Source organism: Pseudophryne corroboree, chromosome 2 (assembly GCF_028390025.1).
Source record: "Pseudophryne corroboree isolate aPseCor3 chromosome 2, aPseCor3.hap2, whole genome shotgun sequence".
Lineage (NCBI taxonomy): Eukaryota > Metazoa > Chordata > Amphibia > Anura > Myobatrachidae > Pseudophryne > Pseudophryne corroboree.
The window spans coordinates 1,040,389,342-1,040,404,458 of NC_086445.1; the positions used below are offsets into that span (position 1 = coordinate 1,040,389,342).

General features: G+C 51.3%; 1 protein-coding gene across 1 annotated transcript in view; it reads left to right on the forward strand.

The window, feature by feature from the left end:
- Positions 1-13,019, forward strand: part of LOC134988486 (uncharacterized) — a 119,814-nt gene extending 106,795 nt beyond the window's left edge. The window contains exon 5 of the mRNA XM_063950553.1: positions 11,196-13,019. Within this exon, the coding sequence (XP_063806623.1) occupies positions 11,196-11,279 (84 nt within the window). The 3' untranslated portion in view covers positions 11,280-13,019. The remainder of the gene's footprint in view (positions 1-11,195) is intronic.
- Positions 13,020-15,117: the final 2,098 nt, after the last annotated feature.

The window sequence follows — 15,117 nt, forward strand, 5'->3', positions numbered from 1 at the left end:
CCAGACTCCAGTTAGATTTTTGTGCCCGGCCGAGAAGGGTGCAATTCTAGGTGGCTCTCATAAAGAGCTGCTTAGAGAGTTTAGCTTAGGTTTTTTATTTTACAGTGATTCCTGCTGGCAACAGGATCACTGCAACGAGGGACAGAGGGGAGAAGAAGTGAACTCACCTGCGTGCAGGATGGATTGGCTTCTTGGCTACTGGACATGAAGCTCCAGAGGGACGATCACAGGTACAGCCTGGATGGTCACCGGAGCCACGCCGCCGGCCCCCTCACAGATGCTGAAGCAAGAAGAGGTCCAGAATCGGCGGCTGAAGACTCCTGCAGTCTTCTTAAGGTAGCGCACAGCACTGCAGCTGTGCGCCATTTTCCTCTCAGCACACTTCACACGGCAGTCACTGAGGGTGCAGGGCGCTGGGGGGGGGGCGCCCTGGGAGGCAAATGAAAACCTTTAAAAAGGCTAAAAATACCTCACATATAGCCCCAGAGGCTATATGGAGATATTTACCCCTGCCTAAATGTACTAAATAGCGGGAGACGAGCCCGCCGAAAAAGGGGCGGGGCCTATCTCCTCAGCACACGGCGCCATTTTCTGTCACAGCTCCGCTGGTCAGGAAGGCTCCCAGGTCTCTCCCCTGCACTGCACTACAGAAACAGGGTATAACAGAGAGGGGGGGCAAAATAAATGGCAATATATTAATATAAAAGCAGCTATAAGGGAGCACTTAATCATAAGGCTATCCCTGTCATATATAGCGCTTTTTGGTGTGTGCTGGCAGACTCTCCCTCTGTCTCCCCAAAGGGCTAGTGGGTCCTGTCTTCGTATAGAGCATTCCCTGTGTGTCTGCTGTGTGTCGGTACGTGTGTGTCGACATGTATGAGGACGTTATTGGTGTGGAGGCGGAGCAATTGCCAAATATGAGGATGTCACCTCCTAGGGGGTCGACACCAGAATGGATGCCTTTATTTGTGGAATTACGGGATAGCGTCAACTCGCTTAAGCAGTCGTTTGCCGACATGAGGCGGCCGGACACTCAATTAGTGCCTGTCCAGGCGCCTCAAACACCGTCAGGGGCTGTAAAACGCCCCTTGCCTCAGTCGGTCGACACAGACCCAGACACAGGCACTGATTCCGGTGGTGAAGGTGACGAATCAACCGTATTTTCCAGTAGGGCCACACGTTATATGATTTTGGCAATAAAGGAGATGTTACATTTAGCTGATACTACAGGTACCACTAAACAGGGTATTATGTGGGGTGTGAAAAAACTACCAGTAGTTTTTACCGAATCAGAAGAATTAAATGACGTGTGTGATGAAGCGTGGGGTGCCCCGATAAAAAACTGCTAATTTCAAAGAAGTTATTGGCTTTATACCCTTTCCCGCCAGAGGTTAGGGAGCGCTGGGAAACACCTCCTAGGGTGGACAAAGCGCTAACACGCTTATCAAAACAAGTGGCGTTACCCTCTCCTGAGACGGCCGCACTTAAAGATCCATCAGATAGGAGGATGGAAAATATCCAAAAAGGTATATACACACATGCAGGTGTTATACTACGACCAGCTATTGCGACTGCCTGGATGTGCAGTGCTGGGGTAGTTTGGTCAGAGTCCCTGATCGAAAATATTGATACCCTGGACAGGGACAATATTTTACTGTCGTTAGAACAAATAAAGGATGCATTTCTTTATATGCGTGATGCACAGAGAGATATCTGCACACTGGCATCACGGGTAAGTGCTATGTCCATTTCGGCCAGAAGAGCTTTATGGACACGACAGTGGACAGGCGATGCGTAGAGGAGTTATTTGGGGTCGGTCTATCGGATTTGGTGGCCACGGCTACGGCCGGGAAATCCACCTTTCTACCTCAAGTCACTCCCCAACAGAAAAAGGCACCGACCTTTCAACCGCAGCCCTTTCGTTCCTTTAAAAATAAGAGAGCAAAGGGCTATTCATATCTGCCACGAGGCAGAGGACGAGGGAAGAGACAGCAACAGGCAGCTCCTTCCCAGGAACAGAAGCCCTCCCCGGCTTCTACAAAAGCCTCAGCATGACGCTGGGGCTTCGCAAGCGGACTCGGGGGCGGTAGGCGGTCGTCTCAAGAATTACAGCGCGCAGTGGGCTCACTCGCAGGTAAATCCCTGGATCCTGCAGATAATATCTCAGGGGTACAGGTTGAAATTAGAGACAGAGCCACCTCGCCGTTTCCTGAAGTCTGATTTACCAACGTCCCCCTCAGAAAGGGAGACGGTTTTGGAAGCCATTCACAAGCTGTATTCTCAGCAGGTGATAGTCAAGGTACCTCTTCTACAACAAGGGAAGGGGTATTATTCCACTCTTTTTGTGGTACCGAAGCCGGATGGCTCGGTAAGGCCTATTCTAAATCTGAAGTCCTTGAACCTGTACATAAAGAAGTTCAAGTTCAAGATGGAGTCACTCAGAGCAGTGATAGCGAACCTGGAAGAAGGGGACTTTATGGTATCCTTGGACATCAAGGATGCGTATCTCCACGTTCCAATTACCCCTCACACCAGGGGTACCTCAGGTTCGTTGTACAAAACTGTCACTATCAGTTTCAGACGCTGCCGTTTGGTTTGTCCACGGCACCTCGGGTCTTTACAAAGGTAATGGCCGAGATAATATTTCTTCTTCGAAGAAAAGGCGTATTAATTATCCCATACTTGGACGATCTCCTAATAAGGGCAAGGTCCAGAGAACAGCTAGAGATGGGTTTAGCACTATCTCAAGAGGTGCTAAAGCAGCACGGATGGATTCTGAATATTCCAAAATCCCAATTAATGCCGACAACTCGTCTGCTGTTCCTGGGGATGATTCTGGACACAGTTCAGAAAAAGGTTTTTCTTCCCGAAGAAAAAGCCAAGGAGTTATCTGACCTGGTCAGGAACCTCCTAAAACCAGGAAAGGTGTCTGTACATCAATGCACAAGAGTCCTGGGAAAAAATGGTAGCTTCTTACGAAGCAATCCCTTTCGGCAGATTCCATGCAAAGGGATCTGTTGGACAAATGGTCAGGGTCGCATCTTCAGATGCACCTGCGGATAACCCTGTCGCCGAGGACAAGGGTATCCCTTCTGTGGTGGTTGCAGGAGGCTCATCTATTGGAGGGCCGCAGATTCGGCATGCAGGATTGGATCCTGGTGACCACGGATGCCAGCCTGAGAGGCTGGGGAGCAGTCACACAGGGAAGAAATTTCCAGGGAGTGTGGTCGAGCCTGAAAAAGTCTCTTCACATAAGCATTCTGGAACTAAGAGCAATCTACAATGCTCTAAGCCAGGCGGAACCTCTGCTTCAAGGAAGACCGGTGTTGATCCAGTCGGACAACATCACGGCAGTCGCCCATGTAAACAGACAGGGCGGCACAAGAAGCAGGAGGGCAATGGCAGAAGCTGCCAGGATCCTTCGCTGGGCGGAGAATCACGTGATAGCACTGTCAGCAGTATTCATCCCGGGCGTGGACAACTGGGAAGCAGACTTCCTCAGCAGACACGACCTTCACCCGGGAGAGTGGGGACTTCATCCAGAAGTTTTCCACATGCTATTAAACCGTTGGGTAAAACCAATGGTGGACATGATGGCGTCTCGCCTCAACAAAACACTGGACAGGTATTGCGCCAGGTCAAGAGATCCGCAGGCAATAGCTGTGGACGCGCTGGTAACACCTTGGGTGTACCAGTCGGTATATGTGTTTCCTCCTCTGCCTCTCATACCAAAGGTATTGAGGATTATACGGCAAAGAGGAGTAAGACTAGTGGCTCCGGATTGGCCAAGAAGGACTTGGTACCCGGAACTTCAAGAGATGGTCACGGACGATCCGTGGCCTCTACTTCTGAGAAGGGACCTGCTTCAGCAGGGTCCTTGTCTTTTTCAAGACTTACCGCGGCTGCGTTTGACGGCATGGCGTTGAATGCCAGATCCTAAAAGGAAAAGGCATTCCAGAAGAAGTCATTCCTACCTTGATAAAGGCAAGGAAGGAAGTCACCGCGAAGCATTATCGCCGTATTTGACGAAAATATGTTGCGTGGTGCGAGCAGCGGAGTGCTCCGATGGAGGAATTTCAACTGGGTCGTTTTCCTACATTTCCTGCAATCAGGATTGTCTATGGGTCTCAAATTGGGATCTATTAAGGTTCAAAATTTCGGCCCTATCAATATTCTTCCAAAAAGAATTGGCCTCAGTCCCTGAGGTCCAGATTTTTATCAAAGGAGTACTGCATATACAGCCTCCTGTGGTGCCTAAGGTGGCACCGTGGGATCTAAATGTAGTTTTAGATTTCCTCAAATCCAATTGGTTTGAACCACCAAAGAATGTGGATTTGAAATATCTCACATGGAAAGTGACTATGTTACTGGCCCTGGCTTCGGCCGGGAGAGTATCTGAACTGGCGGCTTTGTTTTATAAAAGCCCTTATTTAATTTTCCATTCGACATAGGGCAGAGCTGCGGACGCGTCCGCATTTTCTCCCTAAGGTGGTATCAGCGTTTCACCTGAACCAGCCTATTGTAGTGCCTGCGGCTACAGACGACTTGAAGGACTCCAAGTTGTTGGACGTTGTCAGAGCCTTAAAAATATACATTTAAAGGACGGCTGGAGTCAGAAAATCTGACTCGCTGTTTATACTGTATGCACCCAACAAGTTGGGTGCACCTGCTTCTAAGCAGTCGATTGCTCGTTGGATTTGTAACAAAATTCAACTTGTACATTCTGTGGCAGGCCTGCCACAGCCTAAATCTGTTAAGGCCCATTCCGCAAGGAAGGTGGGCTCATCTTGGGCGGCTGCCCGAGGGGTCTCGGCATTACAACTCTGCCGAGCAGCTACGTGGTCAGGGGAGAACACGTTTGTAAATTTTTACAAATTTGATACCCTGGCAAAGGAGGACCTGGAGTTCTCTCATTCGGTGCTGCAGAGTCATCCGCACTCTCCCGCCCGTTTGGGAGCTTTGGTATAATCCCCATGGTCCTTTCAGGAACCCCAGCATCCACTTAGGACGATAGAGAAAATAAGAATTTACTTACCGATAATTCTATTTCTCGGAGTCCGTAGTGGATGCTGGGCGCCCATCCCAAGTGCGGATTATCTGCAATACTTGTACATAGTTATTGTTAACTAATTCGGGTTATTGTTTAGGAAGCCATCTTTCAGAGGCTCCTCTGTTATCATACTGTTAACTGGGTTTAGATCACAAGTTGTACGGTGTGATTGGTGTGGCTGGTATGAGTCTTACCCGGGATTCAAAATCCTCCCTTATTGTGTACGCTCGTCCGGGCACAGTACCTAACTGGAGTCTGGAGGAGGGTCATAGGGGGAGGAGCCAGTACACACCACCTGACCTGTAAAAGCTTTACTTTTGTGCCCTGTCTCCTGCGGAGCCGCTATTCCCCATGGTCCTTTCAGGAACCCCAGCATCCACTACGGACTCCGAGAAATAGAATTATCGGTAAGTAAATTCTTATTATTGTGCTATTGTTGGGGTGACCCGTGATGCTGGGATGCGAGCGCAATGTTGTTGATGAAGACATAAACTAACATCATCCATAACATTGTACAGTTGTAGCCCTTCCATGGGAGAACCTGTTTATCCAGTATTGTGGTGATACTTGTCCTGCCGCTATCCCTGTCCTGCCACTATCCCCTGTCCTGCCGCTATCCCTATCCCCTGTCCTGCCGCTATCCGCTGTCCTGCCGCTATCCCCTGTCCTGCCACTATCCCCTGTCCTGCCGCTATCCCCTGTCCTGCCGCTATCCCTGTCCTGCCGCTATCCCTGTCCTGCCGCTATCCCCTGTCCTGCCGCTATCCCTGTCCTGCCGCTATCCCCTGTCCTGCCGCTATCCCTGTCCTGCCGCTATCCCCTGTCCTGCCGCTATCCCCTGTCATGCCGCTATCCCTGTCCTGCCGCTATCCCCTGTCCTGCCGCTATCCCCTGTCCTGCCGCTATCCCCTGTCCTGCCGCTATCCCCTGTCCTGCCGCTATCCCTGTCCTGCCGCTATCCCCTGTCCTGCCGCTATCCCCTGTCCTGCCGCTATCCCCTGTCCTGCCGCTATCCCCTGTCCTGCCGCTATCCCTGACCTGCCGCTATCCCCTGTCCTGCCGCTATCCCTGTCCTGCCGCTATCCCCTGTCCTGCCGCTATCCCTGTCCTGCCGCTATCCCTGTCCTGCCGCTATCCCCTGTCCTGCCGCTATCCCCTGTCCTGCCGCTATCCCTGACCTGCCGCTATCCCCTGTCCTGCCGCTATCCCTGCCCTGCCGCTATCCCCTGTCCTGCCGCTATCCCTGTCCTGCCGCTATCCCTGTCCTGCCGCTATCCCCTGTCCTGCCGCTATCCCTGTCCTGCCGCTATCCCCTGTCCTGCCGCTATCCCTGTCCTGCCGCTATCCCCTGTCCTGCCACTATCCCCTGTCCTGCCTCTATCCCCTGTCCTGCCGCTATCCCTGTCCTGCCGCTATCCCCTGTCCTGCCGCTATCCCTGTCCTGCCGCTATCCCCTGTCCTGCCGCTATCCCTGTCCTGCCGCTATCCCCTGTCCTGCCGCTATCCCCTGTCCTGCCGCTATCCCCTGTCCTGCCGCTATCCCTGTCCTGCCGCTATCCCTGTCCTGCTGCTATCCCTGTCCTGTCGCTATCCCCTGTCCTGTCGCTATCCCTGTCCTGCCGCTATCCCCTGTCCTGCCGCTATCCCCTGTCCTGCCGCTATCCCTGTCCTGCCACTATCCCCTGTCCTGCCGTTATCCCTGTCCTGCAACTATCCCCTGTCCTGCCGCTCTCCCTGTCCTGCCGCTATCCCCTGTCCTGCCGCTATCCCTGTCCTGCCGCTATCCCTGTCCTGCCGCTATCCCCTGTCCTGCCGCTATCCCTGTCCTGCCGCTATCCCTGTCCTGCCGCTATCCCCTGTCCTGCCGCTATCCCTGTCCTGCCGCTATCCCCTGTCCTGCCGCTATCCCTGTCCTGCCGCTATCCCCTGTCCTGCCGCTATCCCTGTCCTGCCGCTATCCCCTGTCCTGCCGCTATCCCCTGTCTTGCCGCTATCCCCTGTCATGCCGCTATCCCTGTCCTGCCGCTATCCCCTGTCCTGCCGCTATCCCCTGTCCTGCCGCTATCCCTGTCCTGCCGCTATCCCCTGTCCTGCCGCTATCCCCTGTGCTGCCGCTATCCCTGTCCTGCCGCTATCCCTGTCCTGTCGCTATCCCTGTCCTGTCGCTATCCCTGTCCTGTCGCTATCCCTGTCCTGTCGCTATCCCTGTCCTGTCGCTATCCCTGTCCTGCCGCTATCCCCTGTCCTGCCGCTATCCCCTGTCCTGCCGCTATCCCTGTCCTGCCACTATCCCCTGTCCTGCCGTTATCCCTGTCCTGCAACTATCCCCTGTCCTGCCGCTCTCCCTGTCCTGCCGCTCTCCCCTGTGCTGCCGCTATCCCTGTGCTGCCGCTATCCCTGTCCTGCCGCTATCCCTGTCCTGCCGCTATCCCCTGTGCTGCCGCTATCCCTGTCCTGCCGCTATCCCTGTCCTGCCGCTATCCCTGTCCTGCCGCTATCCCCTGTCCTGCCGTTATCCCTGTCCTGCAACTATCCCCTGTCCTGCTGCTATCCCTATCCCCTGTCCTGCTGCTATCCCCAGTCCTGCCGCTATCCGCTGTCCTGCCACTATCCCTGTCCTGCCGCTATCCCCTGTCCTGCCGCTATCCCCTGTGCTGCCGCTATCCCTGTCCTGCCGCTATCCCTGTCCTGCCGCTATCCCTGTCCTGCCGCTATCCCCTGTCCTGCCGCTATCCCCTGTCCTGCCGCTATCCCCTGTGCTGCCGCTATCCCTGTCCTGCCGCTATCCCCTGTCCTGCCGCTATCCCTGTCCTGCCGCTATCCCTATCCCCTGTCCTGCCTCTATCCCCTGTCCTGTCGCTATCCCCTGTCCTGTCGCTATCCCTGTCCTGCCGCTATCCCCTGTCCTGCCGCTATCCCTGTCCTGCCACTATCCCCTGTCCTGCCGTTATCCCTGTCCTGCAACTATCCCCTGTCCTGCCGCTATTCCTGTCCTGCCGCTCTCCCTGTCCTGCCGCTATCCCCTGTCCTGCCTCTATCCCATGTCCTGTCGCTCTCCCTGTTCTGCCGCTATCCCCTGTCCTGCCTCTATCCCCTGTCCTGTCGCTATCCCTGTCCTGCCGCTATCCCTTGTCCTGCCGCTATCCCCTGTCCTGCCGCTATCCCCTGTCCTGCCACTATCCCTTGTCCTGCCGCTATCCCCTGTCCTGCCACTATCCCTTGTCCTGCCGCTATCCCCTGTCCTGCCGCTATCCCTTGTCCTGCCGCTATCCATTGTCCTGCCGCTATCCCTTGTCCTGTCGCTATCCCCTGTCCTGTCGCTATCCCTATCCTGTCGCTATCCTTGTCCTGCCGCTATCTTTGTCCTGCCGCTATCCCTTGTCCTGCCGCTATCCCTTGTCCTGCCGCTATCCCTTGTCCTGCCGCTATCCCTGTCCTGCCGCTATCCCTTGTCCTGCCGCTATCCCTGTCCTGCTGCTATTCCTGACGATATCCCTGTCCTGCCGCTATTCCTGTCGCTCTCCCTGTCCTGCCGCTATCCCTATCCCCTGTCCTGCCGCTATCCCCTGTCCTGCCACTATCCCTTGTCCTGCCGCTATCCCCTGTCCTGCCGCTATCCCTTGTCCTGCCGCTATCCCCTGTCCTGCCGCTATCCCTTGTCCTGCCGCTATCCTTTGTCCTGCCGCTATCCCTATCCTGCCGCTATCCTTGTCCTGCCGCTATCCCTTGTCCTGTCGCTATCCCTTGTCCTGCCGCTATCCCTGTCATGCCGCTATCCCCTGTCCTGCCGCTATCCCCTGTCCTGCCGCTATCCCCTGTCCTGCCGCTATCCCTTGTCCTGCCTCTATCCCTTGTCCTGCCGCTATCCCTGTCCTGCCGCTATCCCTGTCCTGCCGCTATCCCCTGTCCTGCCGCTATCCCCTGTCCTGCAACTATCCCCTGTCCTGCCGCTATCCCTTGTCCTGCCGCTATCCCCTGTCCTGCCACTATCCCTTGTCCTGCCGCTATATCCTATCCTGCCGCTATCCCCTGTCCTGCCGCTATCCCTGTCCTGCCACTATCCCTTGTCCTGCCGCTATCCCCTGTCCTGCCGCTATCCCCTGTCCTGCCGCTATCCCTGTCCTGCCGCTATCCCTTGTCCTGCCGCTATCCCTGTCCTGCCACTATCCCTTGTCCTGCCGCTATCCCCTGTCCTGCCGCTATCCCTTGTCCTGCCGCTATTCCCTGTCCTGCCACTATCACTTGTCCTGCCGCTATCCCCTGTCCTGCCACTATCCCTTGTCCTGCCGCTATCCCCTGTCCTGCCGCTATCCCTTGTCCTGCCGCTATCCCTGTCCTGCCGCTATCCCCTGTCCTGCCGCTATCCCTGTCCTGCCGCTATCCCTGTCCTGCCGCTATCCCCTGTCCTGCCGCTATCCCTGTCCTGCCGCTGTCCCCTGTCCTGCCGCTATCCCCTGTCCTGCCGCTATCCCCTGTCCTGCCGCTATCCCTGTCCTGCCGCTATCCCCTGTCCTGCCGCTATCCCCTGTCCTGCCGCTATCCCTGTCCTGCCGCTATCCCCTGTCCTGCCGCTATCCCCTGTCCTGCCGCTATCCCTGTCCTGCCGCTATCCCTGTCCTGCCACTATCCCCTGTCCTGCCGCTATCCCTGTCCTGCCGCTATCCCCTGTCCTGCCACTATCCTTGTCCTGCCGCTATTCTTGTCCTGCTGCTATCCCTGTCCTGCCGCTATCCCTGTCCTGCCACTATCCCCTGTCCTGCCGCTATCCCTGTCCTGCCGCTATCCCTGTCCTGCCGCTATCCCCTGTCCTGCCGCTATCCCTGTCCTGCCGCTATCCCTGTCCTGCCGCTATCCCCTGTCCTGCCACTATCCTTGTCCTGCCGCTATTCTTGTCCTGCCGCTATCCCTGTCCTGCCGCTATCCCTGTCCTGCCGCTATCCCCTGTCCTGCCTCTATCCCTGTCCTGCCGCTATCCCCTGTCCTGCCGCTATCCCTGTCCTGCCGCTATCCCTGTCCTGCCGCAATCCCCTGTCCTGCTGCTATCCCTTGTCCTGCCGCTATCCCCTGTCCTGCCGCTATCCCTTGTCCTGCCGCTATCCCTGTCCTGTTGCTATCCCTGTCCTGCCGCTATCCCTGTCCTGTTGCTATCCCCTGTCCTGCTGCTATCCCTTGTCCTGCCGCTATCCCTGTCCTGCCGCTATCCCTGTCCTGCCGCTATCCCCTGTCCTGCCGCTATCCCCTGTCCTGCCGCTATCCCTGTCCTGCCGCTATCCCTGTCCTGACGCTATCCCTGTCCTGCCGCTCTCCCTGTCCTGCCGCTATCCCTGTCCTGCCGCTATCCCTATCCTGCCGCTATCCCTATCCCCTGTCCTGCCGCTATCCCTTGTCCTGCTGCTATCCCTTGTCCTGCTGCTATCCCCTGTCCTGCCGCTATCCCTGTCCTGCTGCTATCCCTGTCCTGCCGCTATCCCTGTCCTGCCGCTATCCCTATCCTGCCGCTATCCCTATCCCCTGTCCTGCCGCTATCCCTTGTCCTGCTGCTATCCCTTGTCCTGCCGCTATCCCTATCCCCTGTCCTGCCGCTATCCCTTGTCCTGCTGCTATCCCTGTTTTATTACCACCATCTCACCCCAGCTCATACACACACGCAGTGACAGGAAAAAGTATGTGAACCCTCATGTTCAATATGAAGAAGAAGTGCTGTAATGTGTGTAATGTGTGTGTAATGAGTGTGTGATTGTGTGTTATTAGTGTAAGCAGGATGTGTTTGTCTAGTCTTGTGTCTTAGATGAAGGTCAGATCACATTTTATGACCAATTTATGCAGGAATCCTGGTAATTCCATAGGTTCACGCTACGTTTTCTTGCCACGGTATAGAACATTAGATTGTAAGCTTTCTGTAGGCGACTGTTTATGTTTGCATCTGGTATGTCCCACATTTTGCTTTATGTTTGTCTAGCGTTTCTATTATTTTGCTAATCTGGTATCTTGCGTCACTGCGTTTTACGTATGTCATGCAATTCTCCGGTGTGCGGCGATGCAGAATATTGCGGCACTCTGTATATATTATAATATGGAGAAGATGGGAATTTTCGTACTTTAATGCAAAGTGCAACCACTAACCTATTGTCTCTGATCCCTGCAGCCGGTGTACGACAACCCCGTAGAAAATTACGCTCTTCGCTTTAACACTCTGTACGATAGTATGCCGGCGCCCCAGGTGAGGTGAAGCCAGAACATCATTTGGTGACCGCCATCGGTGACTCTCCTTTACTAGTGCTAAACCTGCCTCCATGGATGGGGAAACCAGGATCGTGTTCCTGGGCCTGGATAATATCAACCACCAACAAAGGAGCGGTTATCATGTCAGACTGTTGGGTGGACGTTTGGTGTCTCCGAAGCCGCAGAGGACAATTTGTATTTGAAGACTATATTTATTTCTCCTATTACAGGACATGCCTAAAGCACTTCTGATCTATAAACGTAGGTCAGTATTTATCAATCGATGAGAAATCTCTCTCCTGTATACGGTTTGCAGCTGACATCCTGAAAACGCCACAACATAAACAGTCCCCACCCGTCAGGCCTGGAATGTTCACCAACAAAGCCTACAGTATGTTCAGCTGCCAATGTCATTGTTGGGCCTTTGGTTTGCAAGTGGAGCAATCATCTGTGTGCTGTTCAGTTGTCTTCTGCCAGTCTCCATGCGTAATGGCGGCCCAATGACTCACGAGATCTATATCCCGCTTTCTGGGGTCTACGCTATATTCTCATTGGCTGTTGTCTGAAGAATGGACATAGGAGTAACTATGCACATGGCAGAAGCCGGAATAAGGGTGCACTGATTGCTAGTAGCAAACCAAGTGGGCGCGAGCGAACCGCAAGCCAGTATAGCCCAGTATATAGGGGAGAGGATACTCATTTTACCCCTGTGTGCGCAGATTTGGAGCAACCTGCGCCTGATTTATTCCCAATGCTACGTTAGGCCCTATGTGCAGAAACTGCAGTTGGTGCTGACCGGCCGACGTCCCCCGCCGACACTGCGCACTGATGGTCTCACCTGAAAATATTGTATCAGTGATTTTTATTCGCTGATGATAAAGCATTAAAGAGATTTTCCACTGTCAGTGCCGCTGTAGTGCATCTGCTCCCTTCCAAATACTTGTCCCCTTCCCCTGCGACCCCACCCATAACTGAGTCCTCTTATCTTCAGTGCTTCAATGCTTTGGACCTCTCTAATCGGGGGCCATAGAGGCGTCATGTTCTCCCCTCCTCTAGAGACCACAGCAGCACAGAGGTGATCAGCAGATGTCCAGGCTGTATGTGAGCCCACACCCTTATAAATACAGCATATGCTTAGTACATTGTAAATGTAACGGCAAAGTAATATTACTGGGAAAGGAAAGGGGATTATTACAGGGGTTAATGAAACAAGACCATATGATATGTGAGACCCCAACAAGGCTTAGTACATCTGCCCCAGATACTGCTCCCTGTATAGTACATATATAACAGCAGGTTATGATCATGTCTTTCTAGCACTGTAAACTCTGGGCGCAACAGAAAATGATGACCCCCTGTTACACAAAGATGGATTGGGGTGATTTCTGATCAATAGCTGGAGAACCTCCCTACCAGCTGCCGATGTGTGAGATCGATGAATAATTTATATCAATAACTGTGACAGTAATAAATATATATAGTAATTCATAGGGGTGATATTTTGTATTATTGTACTATAAAGTGTAATTATTGTAAAGTAATTAATAAATCTGATAACCAAACAGAATAAGAAATTATTTTTAATTTATACAGAAACATAAGCAGAAATGTATATGAATTATAAATAAGCATCTTATACATACACAGTTATATAATAGACATTGTTTACAAACTTTTATTTTGAATGTGTTTGATGTACAGCTGAGCAATAGAAAATTATACATTTATCCACTGTAATAAACATCTTCCTGCTTTTGGATAAAATGTTGCAAGGGTTTATTTCATCATTTAACATTCATTGCTGACAGAAAATAAAAAAATATATAACTTTTTAAGTGGTTAGGCCTCTTGGACAGTTTGGGGTGCGCCCTGCCTCTCTGCTGTGGTGGATGCTGTTTTTTTCCCCCCTTGCAAATTTGTAGTAGATATGAAAGGCCAAGGAAGGAAAATCCAGGGAATATAGACTGTGACCCATCCATTATTCCATACACCACTACCTGACATGGGTTCTCTAATCGTAATACTCTGTACCTACCTCACAGTCACTATCAGTGTGTTCTGCTCACACAGTATTACTAATCATATGACAGTGGTGACTGGCGTTTGTGTGAGACTGGATAGTGGGGACAATGGTGACTCTGAGCACTGGAAGCTCTATCTAAGTTTCACATTCTGTATATAGTCTAGAGATGTGCCTGGACCCCCATGTTTTGGCAAAACCACCCTCAAGTGTTTTGGTTTGGATTCAGATTTGGTTTCCATTAAAAAAAAAAAAAAAAAACAGCTAAAATCTTGTTACTTGGACTTTTTTTTGTTCCAATAGTATTATTAACACCAATAACATTAATTTTCAGCCACTTCCAGTCAATTTTGACCACCTCACCTTACATTCTCCTGTGTGAAATGGCACTTGAAATACAATAAAATACAGAGATCCAAGATCCGACTTTGCAGAAAGATCCAAAACCTACTCGGAATCCCAAGAGATCCTAACCAGGACTCGGTTCAACTTGCAACCCCAAAGTACGGGTGTATTCAGCAAAACCGAACCGCTCATCTCTAATATAGTCTAGCATGAATATTTTTCTCTACACATGGCAGAACAGGTTCTATCCTGAACTAGTGTACTCAGATGAAATCACTGTTTGCAATACAGAAACGCGTCTGAATTGTTACTTCTCTTTAGTAATGTTTGGCAGATTCTTTCTTCCCTCTGAAGGAATTTCCAACACCAGGCTGACTTAAAAGTAAAAAGTACTTCTGACAATAGTGCCACCATTGATCAGCAAATTGCTGGGGTCACCTGACTGCAGCTTCCACTTGTCAGCTGACCAGTAACAGTGGACCAGTATTACTCAGAGGCAGAGACTCACTTGTTTCATTATGCACGCTGGCACTGGTCAGCTTACAGATATCTCACATACGGTACAGTCAGCTGACCAGGAGAAGTGGCTAGCGGGTTTTACTTCTATGGGGAAGCTGAATTTTGGAAACAGCCTTCTCTTTATTAGTGCTACAAATGGCTTTGGTAACTTTACTCAACTTTATCCTATGCACAACAGATATAGAAGCTAATTCAGACCTGATCGTAGCAGCAAATTTGTTAGCAGATGGGCAAAACCATGGAGGTCATTCCGAGTTGGTCGCTAAGTTTTTCGTTCGCACAACATATTCGCAAAGTTGCGTTAATGTAGTAAATTTGCGAACATCCGCCCCCAACGTATTTTTGCACATTCGTACGCAGTATTACACAAAGTGGGCGTACGCCAAATGACATTGCAGTAATGCGAAACCATCGCAGCAATGCGAAACCATCGCATTAACACATACTTCATCGTAAAAATACTAAGTTGTAGTAGATTTACACATTTTTCCTTAAAAGTGCACACTTTTAAGGAAAAACGCACAACAATGTGTTTTTTTTGCTATAAAGTGAAATTACACCTTTCAGTTTAAAGTCCACAAGCCCTCGTCAATTACGAATCCAATTAGTGTAATGATTGATAATGTTCCTAACCAATTAAGTCAGCCAAAAATACCTGAAGAACACTTTGTTGCCATAATTGGCCATCAACATGTAAAAGTCTAAAATATAAATATAGATGTTTTAAAAAAATTTTTTTTTTTTTTTTGGTGTAAAGGTGTTGTTTGTGAATGAAGGTGTTTACATGTTTATTAACACAATAATATCCTAACTTTTTATTTTTTATAAATCTTACGTTAGATGTGTGAAATGTTTTAGGAAATCAATTTCTGCTTGGCAATCTGCTGATCCTTTTTTGCATTAATAAACACAACACCCGGTTAACTTTAAATAACTTGTTTTTATTATTTTTTTTGTAATC